General features: G+C 38.1%; 1 protein-coding gene across 1 annotated transcript in view; it reads right to left on the bottom strand.

Annotated features, from left to right (window-relative positions):
* Positions 1-515: 515 nt before the first annotated feature.
* Positions 516-12,384, bottom strand: part of ctdp1 (CTD phosphatase subunit 1) — a 78,658-nt gene continuing 66,789 nt past the window's right edge. Inside the window, exon 13 of the mRNA XM_014472640.2 lies at positions 516-1,384. Coding sequence (XP_014328126.1) covers positions 1,198-1,384 — 187 coding nt within the window. The 3' untranslated portion in view covers positions 516-1,197. The remainder of the gene's footprint in view (positions 1,385-12,384) is intronic.

The following is a 12,384-nucleotide window of genomic DNA, read 5'->3' as shown; positions in this document are numbered from 1 at the left end:
TCCTACTTTTTTTTATTTGATAAAAAAAATGAACCTAGCTAATTCTGAAATGTTTTCATCAATTTGATGTGGTGCATTTTTATCTTCTGTGTGATGCAGTTCTGAGCAAAAAAAAACAGTCAAAATGGAGATTGGTATCATCCAGAAATTGTGCATTTGTAGCTAAAAAAGAAATTACTTGTGATTTACTCAAATTACTTGCCTTACTTTTACTCATCATAGTTCCCCGATCAGTTCCAAATAATAAGAGAAATTGGTGGGTTGGTTTGTAAAAATGTTTGTTTCAAGTTGCACTAATCTAAAGAATAGTTCAGGAATGTGTAAAACAAAATTCAACAACTAACACGACCAACTTTCCCATTAGTTCACATCAGATAGCGGTTTTGGACAATCTTATAATCCCTTTATTTTCAGTTGAACTCAAAATGTCTGCCCCCATACAATCTGTTTTCTTTCCTGTGTTCTGATTCCCGTCAACAGGAAGTCATCATTGGCAGAGTCAGATCCGCTTCCTGTTACTGGGATGTTAACTTTTATTCGTCATTAACAAAAGATCTTCTGTTAGCACACAAATGTTTACAAAATATACAAATAACAAAAAAACTAATGGAAGAAACACATTCGAATGTCTGAATAAACTAGTTGACCCTAACAACCTGCTGCGATCAAAGAGTAATTATAAAAATTTAAAAGAAAAATCTTAAAAAGTGGAAGTTGGGATTAAAATATTTTTTTAGCTGCACAACTTGGCAAACCTATTTCAAAACTCTTTGGCAAGAACCATCAGCAAAATATACACTGATGTTTTTTTTTATTCATCTTTTCAACAATATAAAAATCCAAATAGAAAAACAACAAAAGTATCAAATTTCATAAGTCCAAGAGCTTTCCTCACAATAAAATGTTAACGTCAAAGGATTTATGCCACAAAAAGGCGATTTATATTTATATCCATTTATATTTATATATATATATATATATATATATTTATATACCAGTGCTACAAAAGTCCAAGCCTTCATTTCCGCAGAAAGGCGCTGGTTCTGTACAGGACATTCAGGTTTTTATTACGACACACATTCATCGCTCCCCACGCCGTAACCACGGCGACTCCGGATTACGGGGGCGGGAGAGCGATGTGTGGGTACCGTGTGTGACGTCGGTAAGGGCTGGCTTTCAGTCGGTTTTTTTCCCCTCTCACATAAAGTCGTTTAGCTCCGCCTCCAGGGCGGCGGCCATCTCGTCTGCCTCCGAGCTGCTGCCCTCCTCTTCCTCGTTGGAGTCTTTAAACGACTCGTCGGCGGAGTCCCGCCCTTCCTGCTTGCTCTCCACATCAGCGTCCTCCTCATCCTCTCCGGCGTCATCGTACTTCCGTTTTTGACCCCTGGACAAAAAAAAAAAAAACAACAGAACTTGAAGATTGCTTTCCATATGCTAAATCATTAGTCTTAAGGTTTTGAGCTTGCTGATTGGACAGCAAACTGCAGCCCAGCAGGTTTTCGGTTTTTAGTCCTCGTTTCCCCAAGAGGTGGACGGATAGGTCGAGTCTATTCAAGCATCTTCAAGGTACGTTTTCAAACTTTTCCATCGTCACACTTTGGAGATTAAAAACAATACAAATGAACTAAAGAGGAAGTTTCAATTCACAGTTTTACTTAATTTATTGCTGTTATTAATTGTAACTTTTGATAGTATTCTGCATTCTCCAGAACAGGTACACTAAAATGTTATATAATGTCTATAACTGTTTCCTTAACACACCTTGAATGGTTCAGGAAAGTAGAGAAAGAAAAAAAAACTTCACCATAAGAGCTGTGCTGCAGGCATCATTGTGACCGGTTTGTTGTATAAAATAACACCTTTTATATTGTGAGTGATTTTGACGGAACGGCCAATTTCTGTTTGTTCAAAATATCTGAATAAATTATAAAATAAAATATTTTTATACTTAAAAAAAAGTTAAACTGAGGTTTGGCGTCAACGTAAAACTAATCCATGACATATGAGAATGATTTCCATTTTGTTGTGTTTAAAATCAACCTGAAAGCCGAAATTTAAGACAAAATGTGAATATTTAGTTTTTTCTTAGAAATAAACTATTTTGCAAATTCTCTCTTTACTTTTCTCCTGCACTCATCAATAATCCACAAGACAAAAAACGGGGAAATGACAACTTCTGTTTTCATTAAACATAACTGAAGGGAAATAAAAACTTTCAATAAAGAGCAAGTTGGCTAAACAGAGAATGAATTATGAGGTTAGCTTCATGTCGAGTTGACAGCCAGAGAGACACCTACACTGTAATGAGTGGAGACAAATATTTAACATTTTATGTCCATAAAAGATTTTAATTCTTGAGATTTGAACTTTTACATATTATTTTTGAGATATTATCAACTCCATGTTTGAGTAGAAATAGGCTAATAATTTGATAAAGTTCACATATGATGGGGTTTATATTGGGAAGAGTTGCTCTTACGCTAACTACACTGATAAAACCGCCAAAAAGGATTTTATGTCACTGAGAAACATTTAAAAGCAGCCATGAGCGATGTAGCTAATTCTTGCTAAAAACTTTACAGACTTTAGGATAATTTCCTCTAAGAATCTGACTTTGCTTTGAGTTTTTCCTGCTTTGTGAAGACAAAATATCCATCTGTTGGTATTAATAAATAAAAAAGCTTTCAGATAACCTGGAAAACTATTGATTGAGACCAAATAACAGTTTACAAAAAAATCTGACAGCTTAAGCTAGCTAGGTAGCTTAGCACAAAGGAAAATATGAAGTCCAGAAAATGAAGACTGGAGCTATAACCGCAAAGTGCTAATTTATTAAATACAACCAATTTCTACAGCAGTGAGATCTGAGTTGTAGTTACAATATCTGGGCATTCAGACATTGAAAGTATGAAATAAAACTTCCACATGCTTTAGAAACCCTTCAAAACAAAACCATGCCCACGACATTGTAGCAAAGCTGTCCAAAATATGTACATTATTTAAAAACGTACATACGGCGAAACATGTTGTACAACGAAAACAAGCGATGCCAGCTGTGTTGCTGCAAACCAGCCACTTATGGATAATGATGAAGCTGGAAGAGAGGAGGAAACAAAAAAAAAGGAAAACACACATTTGTAGGTGGCTGGAGAATCCTTTGATGTGCTCTGAGTGAACATGCCATCTCTCGCTCCACTCCAGCTTTCTCCGTGACATCCTCTGCCGAGCGGCTTGTTAGCGTCATGCTAATGAGGGTCTGCGTGATTATTGTGGAGGTCAGACACAGAGCCCACCCCCACCCCCCATCCCTCTCTCTCTCATTAGGCCTAGCTAACCTCCAGTGGTGGCGGCTAGGCTCCGGCTCTCTGTTCGTTAAAGGTCAGATGTCGACTAATATGAGCGAAGAGGGCAGGTGACATGCCAGTTACAGGTTACCGTGGGAGGAAAAGCTCAGCAGAAGAGCTACGCTGATCCTTCAAGCTAACAAGTTTTCATTTCTGAGGCTGAGCGGCTGCTGTGAGTCACGCTTCTAGTTTCGCTGCGACTTCCAAACAATTTTATTTATTTATTTATTTTTTGCAACCTGAGCTGGTTGGAGAGGCTGCTTGAGTGTCTACGCACATAACTCCATTCTTCTTCTTCTGTTTGCAAATATCAATAGTGGAGACAGCGGGGTTTTAGGGGTGAGTTCCCTCCTGCTGCTTTTAGCTTTGGATCATTTCATCCAATCTCTGTCCTCTGCTATTAATCCGACCCCCCACCGATGCACACACACACACACACACACGCACGCACACGCCCACACACACTGCAGATGCTTCCCCCATGTTCATTCATGTCAACTGCTAACCAAGTTTCAGATGTAATCTACTTTTATGTGATTTCTGCTCTCTATTTCAGCTGTTAAACTACATTGTAATAGAGGTGGAATGTTGCCGTTTACAAAATTATTCAAATTTGAGGCATTTTACAAACATGAGACTCCTAGAGTGAGCTGTAAGTGATGGGCTAATCTCACAATTTGCTGCATTAAATGTTTTTTGTTGCCAGGTGAAAATAAATAATGTTGAAGGAAATCAATCTTAACTTTTTTTTTATACAAAGTTTTACACAATACATTTAGTTAGAGGGAGTAATAAACCCATCTGTTTTGGTGAGCCTTTTTTAAAATTAATGGTTATATTTTAGCAACAGGTTCCTGCTCCTGACATGCACACTAATGATTCAGTAGCAGCAATTACACTTATAAATTGTCACTAGAAAACACTCTGAAAAGTTGTAACTGTTTCAAACTTTACAGTTATTATGCTAACTAAAAAAAAAAGAAGAAGCTCCAAGCCATAGTTATTTTTTCACATGGTTACATTTAAACCAGAATGGAAGTTGCATATTACCACACTATTACTTTTATTCTAAAGAAGTTGGTACTTATTAAAGGTAGCAACCTAGCATTCAACAAAAAACACTTGGCAAAATGGTAGGAGTCAACATGAAGTGAAAGCTTACTGGATGCTGCTAATTCTTTTCTTGTTTGACTGAATTCTGCAACCATTTCAGCTTCTATGCGCCTCAAACCTGGAACAAACTTCCAGGAAACTGCAAATCAGTTTTTAGTTTCGAGTTCCGTTAGCAGGAAAACTTACTAAAGAGAAATCTTGTTTTAAACTATTTGTAACATATATGCCACAAAAAAAAAGTCAAGACTCGGAACAGAGTCTTTTCAGGCAGTTCAGATGGAAAAGTCAAAAAGAGTCTGGTATTAAATGAAGAGTTTTAGACTGAGCTGAACCAGAAAGGCCCCGTCAGCCTGAGACGTAATGACAAGAGTTGTGGAAGGAGGTGTGCTTGGTGATGGAGAGGTAGCTCATTATTAGGTGTTAGATCTTGAAAAGTTAGCAAGAGTTCAGACGGTTTCGTCTTTGGATACAACCTCCTAAATTTCCTCATTACTGGATCCGTATGGTGCTGAGCAGTGGAGTGAAAGGCCGCCAACTTCTTAAAACTCTTGTCGGCAATTAACTGAAGAGATCTGAGTACATGGTGTGTGTGTGTGTGTGTGTGTTTACAATAATCTCTATAAAAATAAGTTTAACTGAAGGACTTTTGTGATTCATAATACTTAATTTAATCAAGAGTTATTACTACTTAGTTTAAGAGTAAGTATAACGATATAGGAAGTAAGAAAACCTCTGAGGTTAGGTTTCCGGGTTAGTGGGCAGATTGCTGGAATAATCTTTCACTATGCCAAATATGATGCTACTGATACAAGCATCATATTTGGCATACAGAAATAGCTTTCTCATAAAAGTATGTCATCCACTTGAAAACACAAAATGGCCACCTTCTGTCAAGATGGCTGCCATTCAAAGCAGTTTTAAACAGTGTTCGAACTATATTCTGATTGAATAATCCTATTTTGATGGCCTATGCGTCAAAAATATATGTTTTTGAATCTGAGAAATCAAATTCTGTATTCTAAAAAATCTAAATGACTTAATATTATGATACAATGGTCATTACACTTAGTTGATATACAGGGTAGTGATAAATTTGATTTAGTTTTTTAAGAATGTAACAATTTTGAGTATATTCTGAACAATACCCTAAAAATCAATCGGCAAATGCAAAAGGGGAAAAGACACTGTAAAAAAAAAAAAAAAAGCATACATATACTCACAAGACAGGAATGTAGCAAGAAGATAATTTGACTAAGTAATCAAATGTGGAAACTACAAAATTTAAAAAGCAATGGAAGAATGCTCATTTTGAGTCACGTAATGGCCGCCATCTTGAAAACAGGTGGCCATATTGGAATTCAACAAACACCATTTAATTTTTCCAGTCAGAATACACTCAGTTTAACATGAATTTACACATTTATGTTTATTCAGGTTCTACTACGGAAACCATTTCTTTGCATTTGACGAGGCAGCCATCTTGAATACTTGCGTCCATCTTGGATTTTCAACAAGATAATGTACTTTTCTTAAAAGGTACGTTGTAAAAATCATGCGGGCCCAATTTGTTGTTTGCATCACGACGTGAAAATTCCTTTCTCCTCAAAAGCCAATAATAAATAACTACACTTAATTTAAGAGATTTCACACATCTTTACAAAATGAAGCCACCTAATGTGGAGGTTGATGTAAATGTGAAAAATAAAAAAATAAATAAACTTAGTTCTGATTTTAATGCCATAATTTGGGTCATAATTTGAAAGTGTGCAAAGAAATTGTCCAACGTAAAGACATTTTTTACAAACCTGACCTATGAATGCAACAAAAGCAGTTGTGCATTCTCTTCTTTACCTCTCCTTTACAGCTAGGAGGGTCCAACAAGTAACTCGGTGCGGTGTGTTGCTCCTCAGATGTAATGTTGAAGCCATTACTCGGCAATATCGTTATGTGTACATTTTATGGGAGTCTGATTGCATTAGGGGTGTCAGGAGAATGTACTACAGAGTGTCTGCTGGTAAACAAACAGCCTGCAGCTTCACAAGCCTCAGCACATCATTAGAGCTGTATTAGGGACCCACAATGACTGATGTAGGACAGGAAAAAAAGCATCTACTCCAAACTCAGACAGCAGGAATGTCGCCACTAGAATGGCTAGAGTTAGTCCACTTTGACGTATACCTATATCGGCTTCGATAGTCCAAATGACCTGAAGGATTTTCTCTAGCAGGTGCTTTTGTTCTGTAAATAGGGCCATTACCTTATCAGTACCCTGGTAATGGCCTCAACGCATCTCACAGTTGCACAATAGACTTAGACTTCGACTTCGACTTAGACTGACTTTGTTGTCATTTTCAATGCACAGGGTGTATAAAGAACGAAATTTCGTTGCATACGGCTCAGGACAATGTTTGAGGTTCCAATGTATTAGCTGTTTTCAACAGGCGCTTTTGTTCCGTAAATAAGGCCATTACTGGCGCACCCAAGCACAATGAAATCATTATAACCTAGCTATAACATAGCTTTATTTCAAAGAGAAACATTACTAATTTCTTTTAGAAAAACCTTTGCACATTTCTTGAAACAGATTTTATGTTTTGCAAACTCTATGTACATTTGGCAAAATGACCTGGATAATGCAGCACAACATCATGGATCAGCTGCAAAAGGTCACATCTCTCCAAAAACACTTCATGTATGCTTCAAAACTAAACTGAAGAGCACTACCTACAGGAGACCTGATCTCCTGCTGGTATCATAGATACCCACCCCCAACATGGACTATTCACATTCCCACCTTCTGGCCCGACGGTCAACGACCACATTTACAATTGAAGAAGGGATGCTAATTTGAGCCATCAGAGTCGTCAGGGTGGACTCCGGCCTTTTGGCCCTGGTGAGCCGATATGGGAAGGACTCGAAAACTGTATCATCCTAGTGCTAGGGGGAGCGTTGAGAGGGACGTGGACTGGAACGACTTCATAGACAGGGTACAAGAACTAATCGTCCTCTTCTCTGGGTCCAAGACAACCAAGGCATCCGTTTGTAAAAATCCCTTCAAATGGTTTTCACAGCTCTGATCTCTGGAAGTAGAACAGATGAGGCGTGGCCATGCCACTGCCACCCCTGTGGCCCTGCCTGGCCACCCCACTAGAGCGGTCAATTTGTTCATATCATACCACACAGAGATTAACTGACACTAACAACTTTTTGTTGTTGATTGTTTATTAATTAAAATTTACATGAAAGTACTTGAGATTATAACCCAGTGGCTAATTTCAACCTGTAGTCCCATTGACAAGTTGATGTATATCAGGGTTTCCCTGATATCAGTTTATTATAAGCCTGGAGGGCCACCAGGCTTTACTTGTGACCCACCAGGCTAAGCATTGCTTATTTATTTAAGTATTTTTAAAATGTTTGCATTTTTTAAGACTTTATAAATGCTGTTCAGGTATTAACCTTCCAATCTTTCAATAACACATAAATATCAAGTGATATTTTCAAATTTTCTGTCAACTTTAAACTAATTAAATTTTTTTACTCAAAAATACGACGGGCTGCTGGGTGAATGACTGCCCTAGCACCCAACCATTGTTCTCAATGTAATTTTAAAGATTAAAACGGTAAATACTAATTTACCAATGAAGCTTAAATACACAAATGGCAAAGACGACAAAACAGAATAACTCACCTCCACATCATAGTGCAGCAAATAAAGCCCCGTCCTCCACTCTTTTATACAACACCTTTTCTTACATCTTTTATCACTTAAAATAAGCTCACAAACTATCGCTATTGCTTCTACGTCGTCGGCCGTGTTTGTTTACACTAAATTCACGTGTGATATATAGTGCAGTTATATACGGGATTTTCTGTCTGAAATCTGAATGTCGGTGAGAGAAATTGGTCCGTGTGTGGTGTGTTGCTCTTGCTGTGTGGCTGGACACACTGCATGGTCGAACCCAATCGAACCCGTTACATCTACGGTTTTTTGTCTGCTAGTGGGTCTCAGGTTTTAAGACCCGCGGATTCTAAAATCATGTAGTGTGAACTAAGGAAATGAGGAAGGGAGGAGTTAGCAGAGAGCACCGGAGTTGAGCCTTTTTTCATCCAGTGTCATCAATAGAAAGAGAAAAAGGCTGGAAGAAACGATAAAGCCGATAAATTAAAACTAGGTCGATAACTTTCATTTATGGGCGATTAATTGATTTATTGCGACAGGCCTAATAACAGAGTTATATTACTCCACTATATAACTGTGTTATACAGAGTTATATACAGTTAAGTTAGCATGGTTTTCCCACTCTGAACGGATCCATGTGTTTTGTTTGGTTAAATAAAAATTCTAAATACGTCCCTGAGAGGTGGAAGAGGCAAACAGAAAAAAAATATACAAAGGAAAGGAGACTGATGGCAAAAACAGGATAAAGTAATTAACTTTAATATTCACGCAACGTCTGTGACTGAAACCAATCCTGACAGGTTTCTTTAAGCAAAGAGTTAGATAAGACTTCCAACAAACTTGAACAAAGACAGGGAGAACTAAAGATCACGATACCATCTTTCCTTGAACTCCAATCGCTTTGCTTTTTTCTTTTACTCAAACGGGCCGCTTCCAGGAGCTACAAAGGCTTCTTCAGCCTTCATTTAGTTACCATGACGCACACAACACAACAGACCTTCAACGTTAACAAGTCCCCGAAGGAGTCCAACGAGGGCAGGAGGGATAGTAGTCAGTCGTTTTGCTTCCCCTTCCTCCATTAATCCCCACATCATCTACTGCATCCATGTTAACTACAGAGGTACTTATAGATTCCCCTCCTGCCTCGCAAGCTGAGAACTGATAGGCTGGAGGTAGACCCCTGTTTTCAGTTCAGAGACAATGTGTCAGCTTTGTTTGGGTTTAATTGAAGAACAATGGCGCATGAAGGCAGTGGTGCAATGAAAAGAGAAATCCACTGGAAGAATAATGGCCCAACAACAAGCACTCAGAGAGTGACTGAGTCATCTCTGAAACCACAAGCTTCTAAGCAACCCACTTGTGAAATATACATGGTGACAAGGATCCAGAGCAGGGAGCTCACAGTAGAGGAGTTCAGTATGCTTGGAGGCAGTTGTCAATCAACAAAGCAGAAATCTATTAGTTCTCCTCCTTCTCAAGGGGTGTCAGAAAGGTTCAGACAACAGGATGGCAGATCTGCCTTTCAGTGCATGTTGTAGCTGTTTTTATTGGTATTGGTAGGACTGCATGAAAGAGGTGGCTTGATGTTTTGATTTATCTAGAAGAAGAATCTGCTTTTAGAAGTCAAATTGCTTTTTTATACTAAGATGATTATTGGCTGTCAGGAAAGTCCGACTGACATCTCTAACTGTTTTAACTCTTTTAAAAGCCAGTTCCGAGTAAATTCATAGATTCATTAACTGTGATCTTCGTTTTCTACCCATATACAAATCATTTCAAACTCATGTAGCTACCGATTGTAATTCTCATAGAAAAAAAGAATACTTTTTATGAATTATGAAGACAAGTCGTCAAAATGTTCAAACAGGTAAAAGACATTATTGAAATGGGAAGTGTGAATAGCGTTTAAGCTTCTCTTTGAGGTTGCAATTTAATATTTGGTGCGGTTTTAGTATGAAATGAAGCATAGCACACCAGAAATGTCCCAAAGTGGGCTATTAATTATGAACAGTTGGTATGAAACGTTCCCAAGAATTGTATGAAATGTCGACAAAGGGAGGAGGAATTAAGCAACGGTTGGTTTGAAATGCAGTGAACCCTCGTTTTTCGCGGGGGTTACGTTCCAAAAAGAACCCGTGATAGGCAAAATCCACGAAGTAGAAACCTTTACTTTTTTACAATTATTATACAATGAAACACTCCATAATACATTGAAACCAAAGAACAAAACCTTTTTACAGGTCCAAACATTTGTTTAACAAATAAAAAGTACTGTATACATTTTTTTATTTATTTTTTTACAAATAACTACTGTACTGTAAAATAATAATTTTAACACGAACTGGAGGCGGATTCCCGTGCCCGAATAGAGGAGATCAGCAACCCCCCCACCGCAACCCGAGTCATTGGATTAGAATGGGAGAAAATAAAAAATGTGGTGGGTTTTTTTTTTCTTCTAAAGCCTGCGGTGCAGGTGTGTTTTTTTGAGAGAAGAACATAGTCATCGGTAGCTGTTGTCGCTCTTTTTTCTTCTGGGCAAAAAGATTCTTATAAACCGACCTGCCACCATCGATTATGTTAAATTTGGCAAGCTGTTTTACATACGTGTACATATTAAACCGCAACGTTGTTGACACACAGGTAGAGAAGAAGCGGAGAAACTGTTAAGCCAATCAGAATGAAGAACACAATGCACGATGCAAATCCGTGAAGCAGCAAGACCGCGAAAGGTGAACCGGGATATAGCGAGGGTTCACTGTATTCACAAAGGGCATAAGAATTAACACAAGGTCGGTACAAACATCCTGAAAGTGGGGAACAAATTGGGTATAAATTGAGAAATATTTGGTACACAGACGTTCCCAAGGGGTTTACAAATTGACGTAAAGTTGGTATGAAGAGTCCTGAAGGAGAGATTGCATTAAGGCGTCGTCGATACAGAAAGCAGTGTGGTTTGAATTCAGGCATGGTTGGTATAGAAAGTCCCTGGAGGGGCTAAACTGTGATGTGGACGTCAGTAAAAGTCTCTAAGGAGGTAGGAATGGTTGGTACGAGAAGACCACGAGGAAGTACAAATTCATACATGATTTGTATGAAATATTCCCTAAGGTAGTATGAATATACGGTCTATATGAAATGTTCCCAAGGTGAGTCATATTTGGTCAGTACAAGTGTAAATTTAGGTCCCTTTAAGACAGGGTATGCTAAATGTCAGCATTGACATTGGGATATAAGTTTTGACAAATGTTTAAGTGTGATGTTTTTTCTCCTTTTTTTCATGAGATTCTGACAGTTGTAACTTCTAGTCACAATAAATTGAACCCAGTTTTCATTCTGAATTTGGGTTTCTTCCCAACAGCAAGCCAGAGATGAAGACAATAACCACAAACTGCTTTCTCTCTCTGTGAGAACATATCTGAGGTTTAAATTAATTTTCTCACTTGGAGTTACACATAAAATAGGTTTATAACTAACCCACCCTCTCCTTCTTCAAACCATCCTGGTTTGTGTTGTCATCCCTCTGGTGTTGCTCGAAGCAACAACACCATCTGTCTGGACACAAACGAGGAATTCTTTCGGGCAAGGATGACTTACTTCAGCAGATTACAATAAACGTAATTTGTCAAGCGAACAGACTTTTTCAAATTTGCCTAAGCAAATTCTAAAAAAAAACCCCCATCAAATTGTGTACATGTTTTGCAACATTAATGAGAAAAGCCACTGGGTTTGTTTTTTTTTAAATCAAACTTGTGGTACTAACTTCTTTGTATTTCAGCTGCATGGTGTGGCTCAAAAACAAGCAACAGGGGAGTCTATCATGCAACTTTAATCACCACAGCTATTTTTCTACATAGGCTTCACGCTTCTAGACTTTTATTGAACGTAATCAGTGGAACCTCACTACCTTTGGCCTTCTGTTTCTTGGTACGGAGTGTGCTTTCAAACATGCCTGTCAAGCACTCTTAATACACAGCTCCCTTGACTTGTGTTTTTCTACACTTTGTGACCTTGGTAAATTAATACTGAAAATGAAAAGTGGAGAATTTATAGTTTTGTGCTCAAGGTAAAAACTTGTTGAAATATTATTTATGGTCGTGTACTTTCTTAAAATTGTACAGCTCCCTCTGGGTTGGTGGTTAGATTGTGCTTCAGGTAAAAGGAGTTCAAGTATCTTTATGCCTTGTTTATGGTAGAGAGGGAGATATCTGGGCCTATGGAGGCACTGCTCTATCCTATCATGATAGG

Source organism: Xiphophorus maculatus, chromosome 13 (assembly GCF_002775205.1).
Source record: "Xiphophorus maculatus strain JP 163 A chromosome 13, X_maculatus-5.0-male, whole genome shotgun sequence".
NCBI lineage: Eukaryota > Metazoa > Chordata > Actinopteri > Cyprinodontiformes > Poeciliidae > Xiphophorus > Xiphophorus maculatus.
Note: the sequence above shows the minus strand (reverse complement) of the source record. Positions and strands in the feature narration are given on the sequence as shown.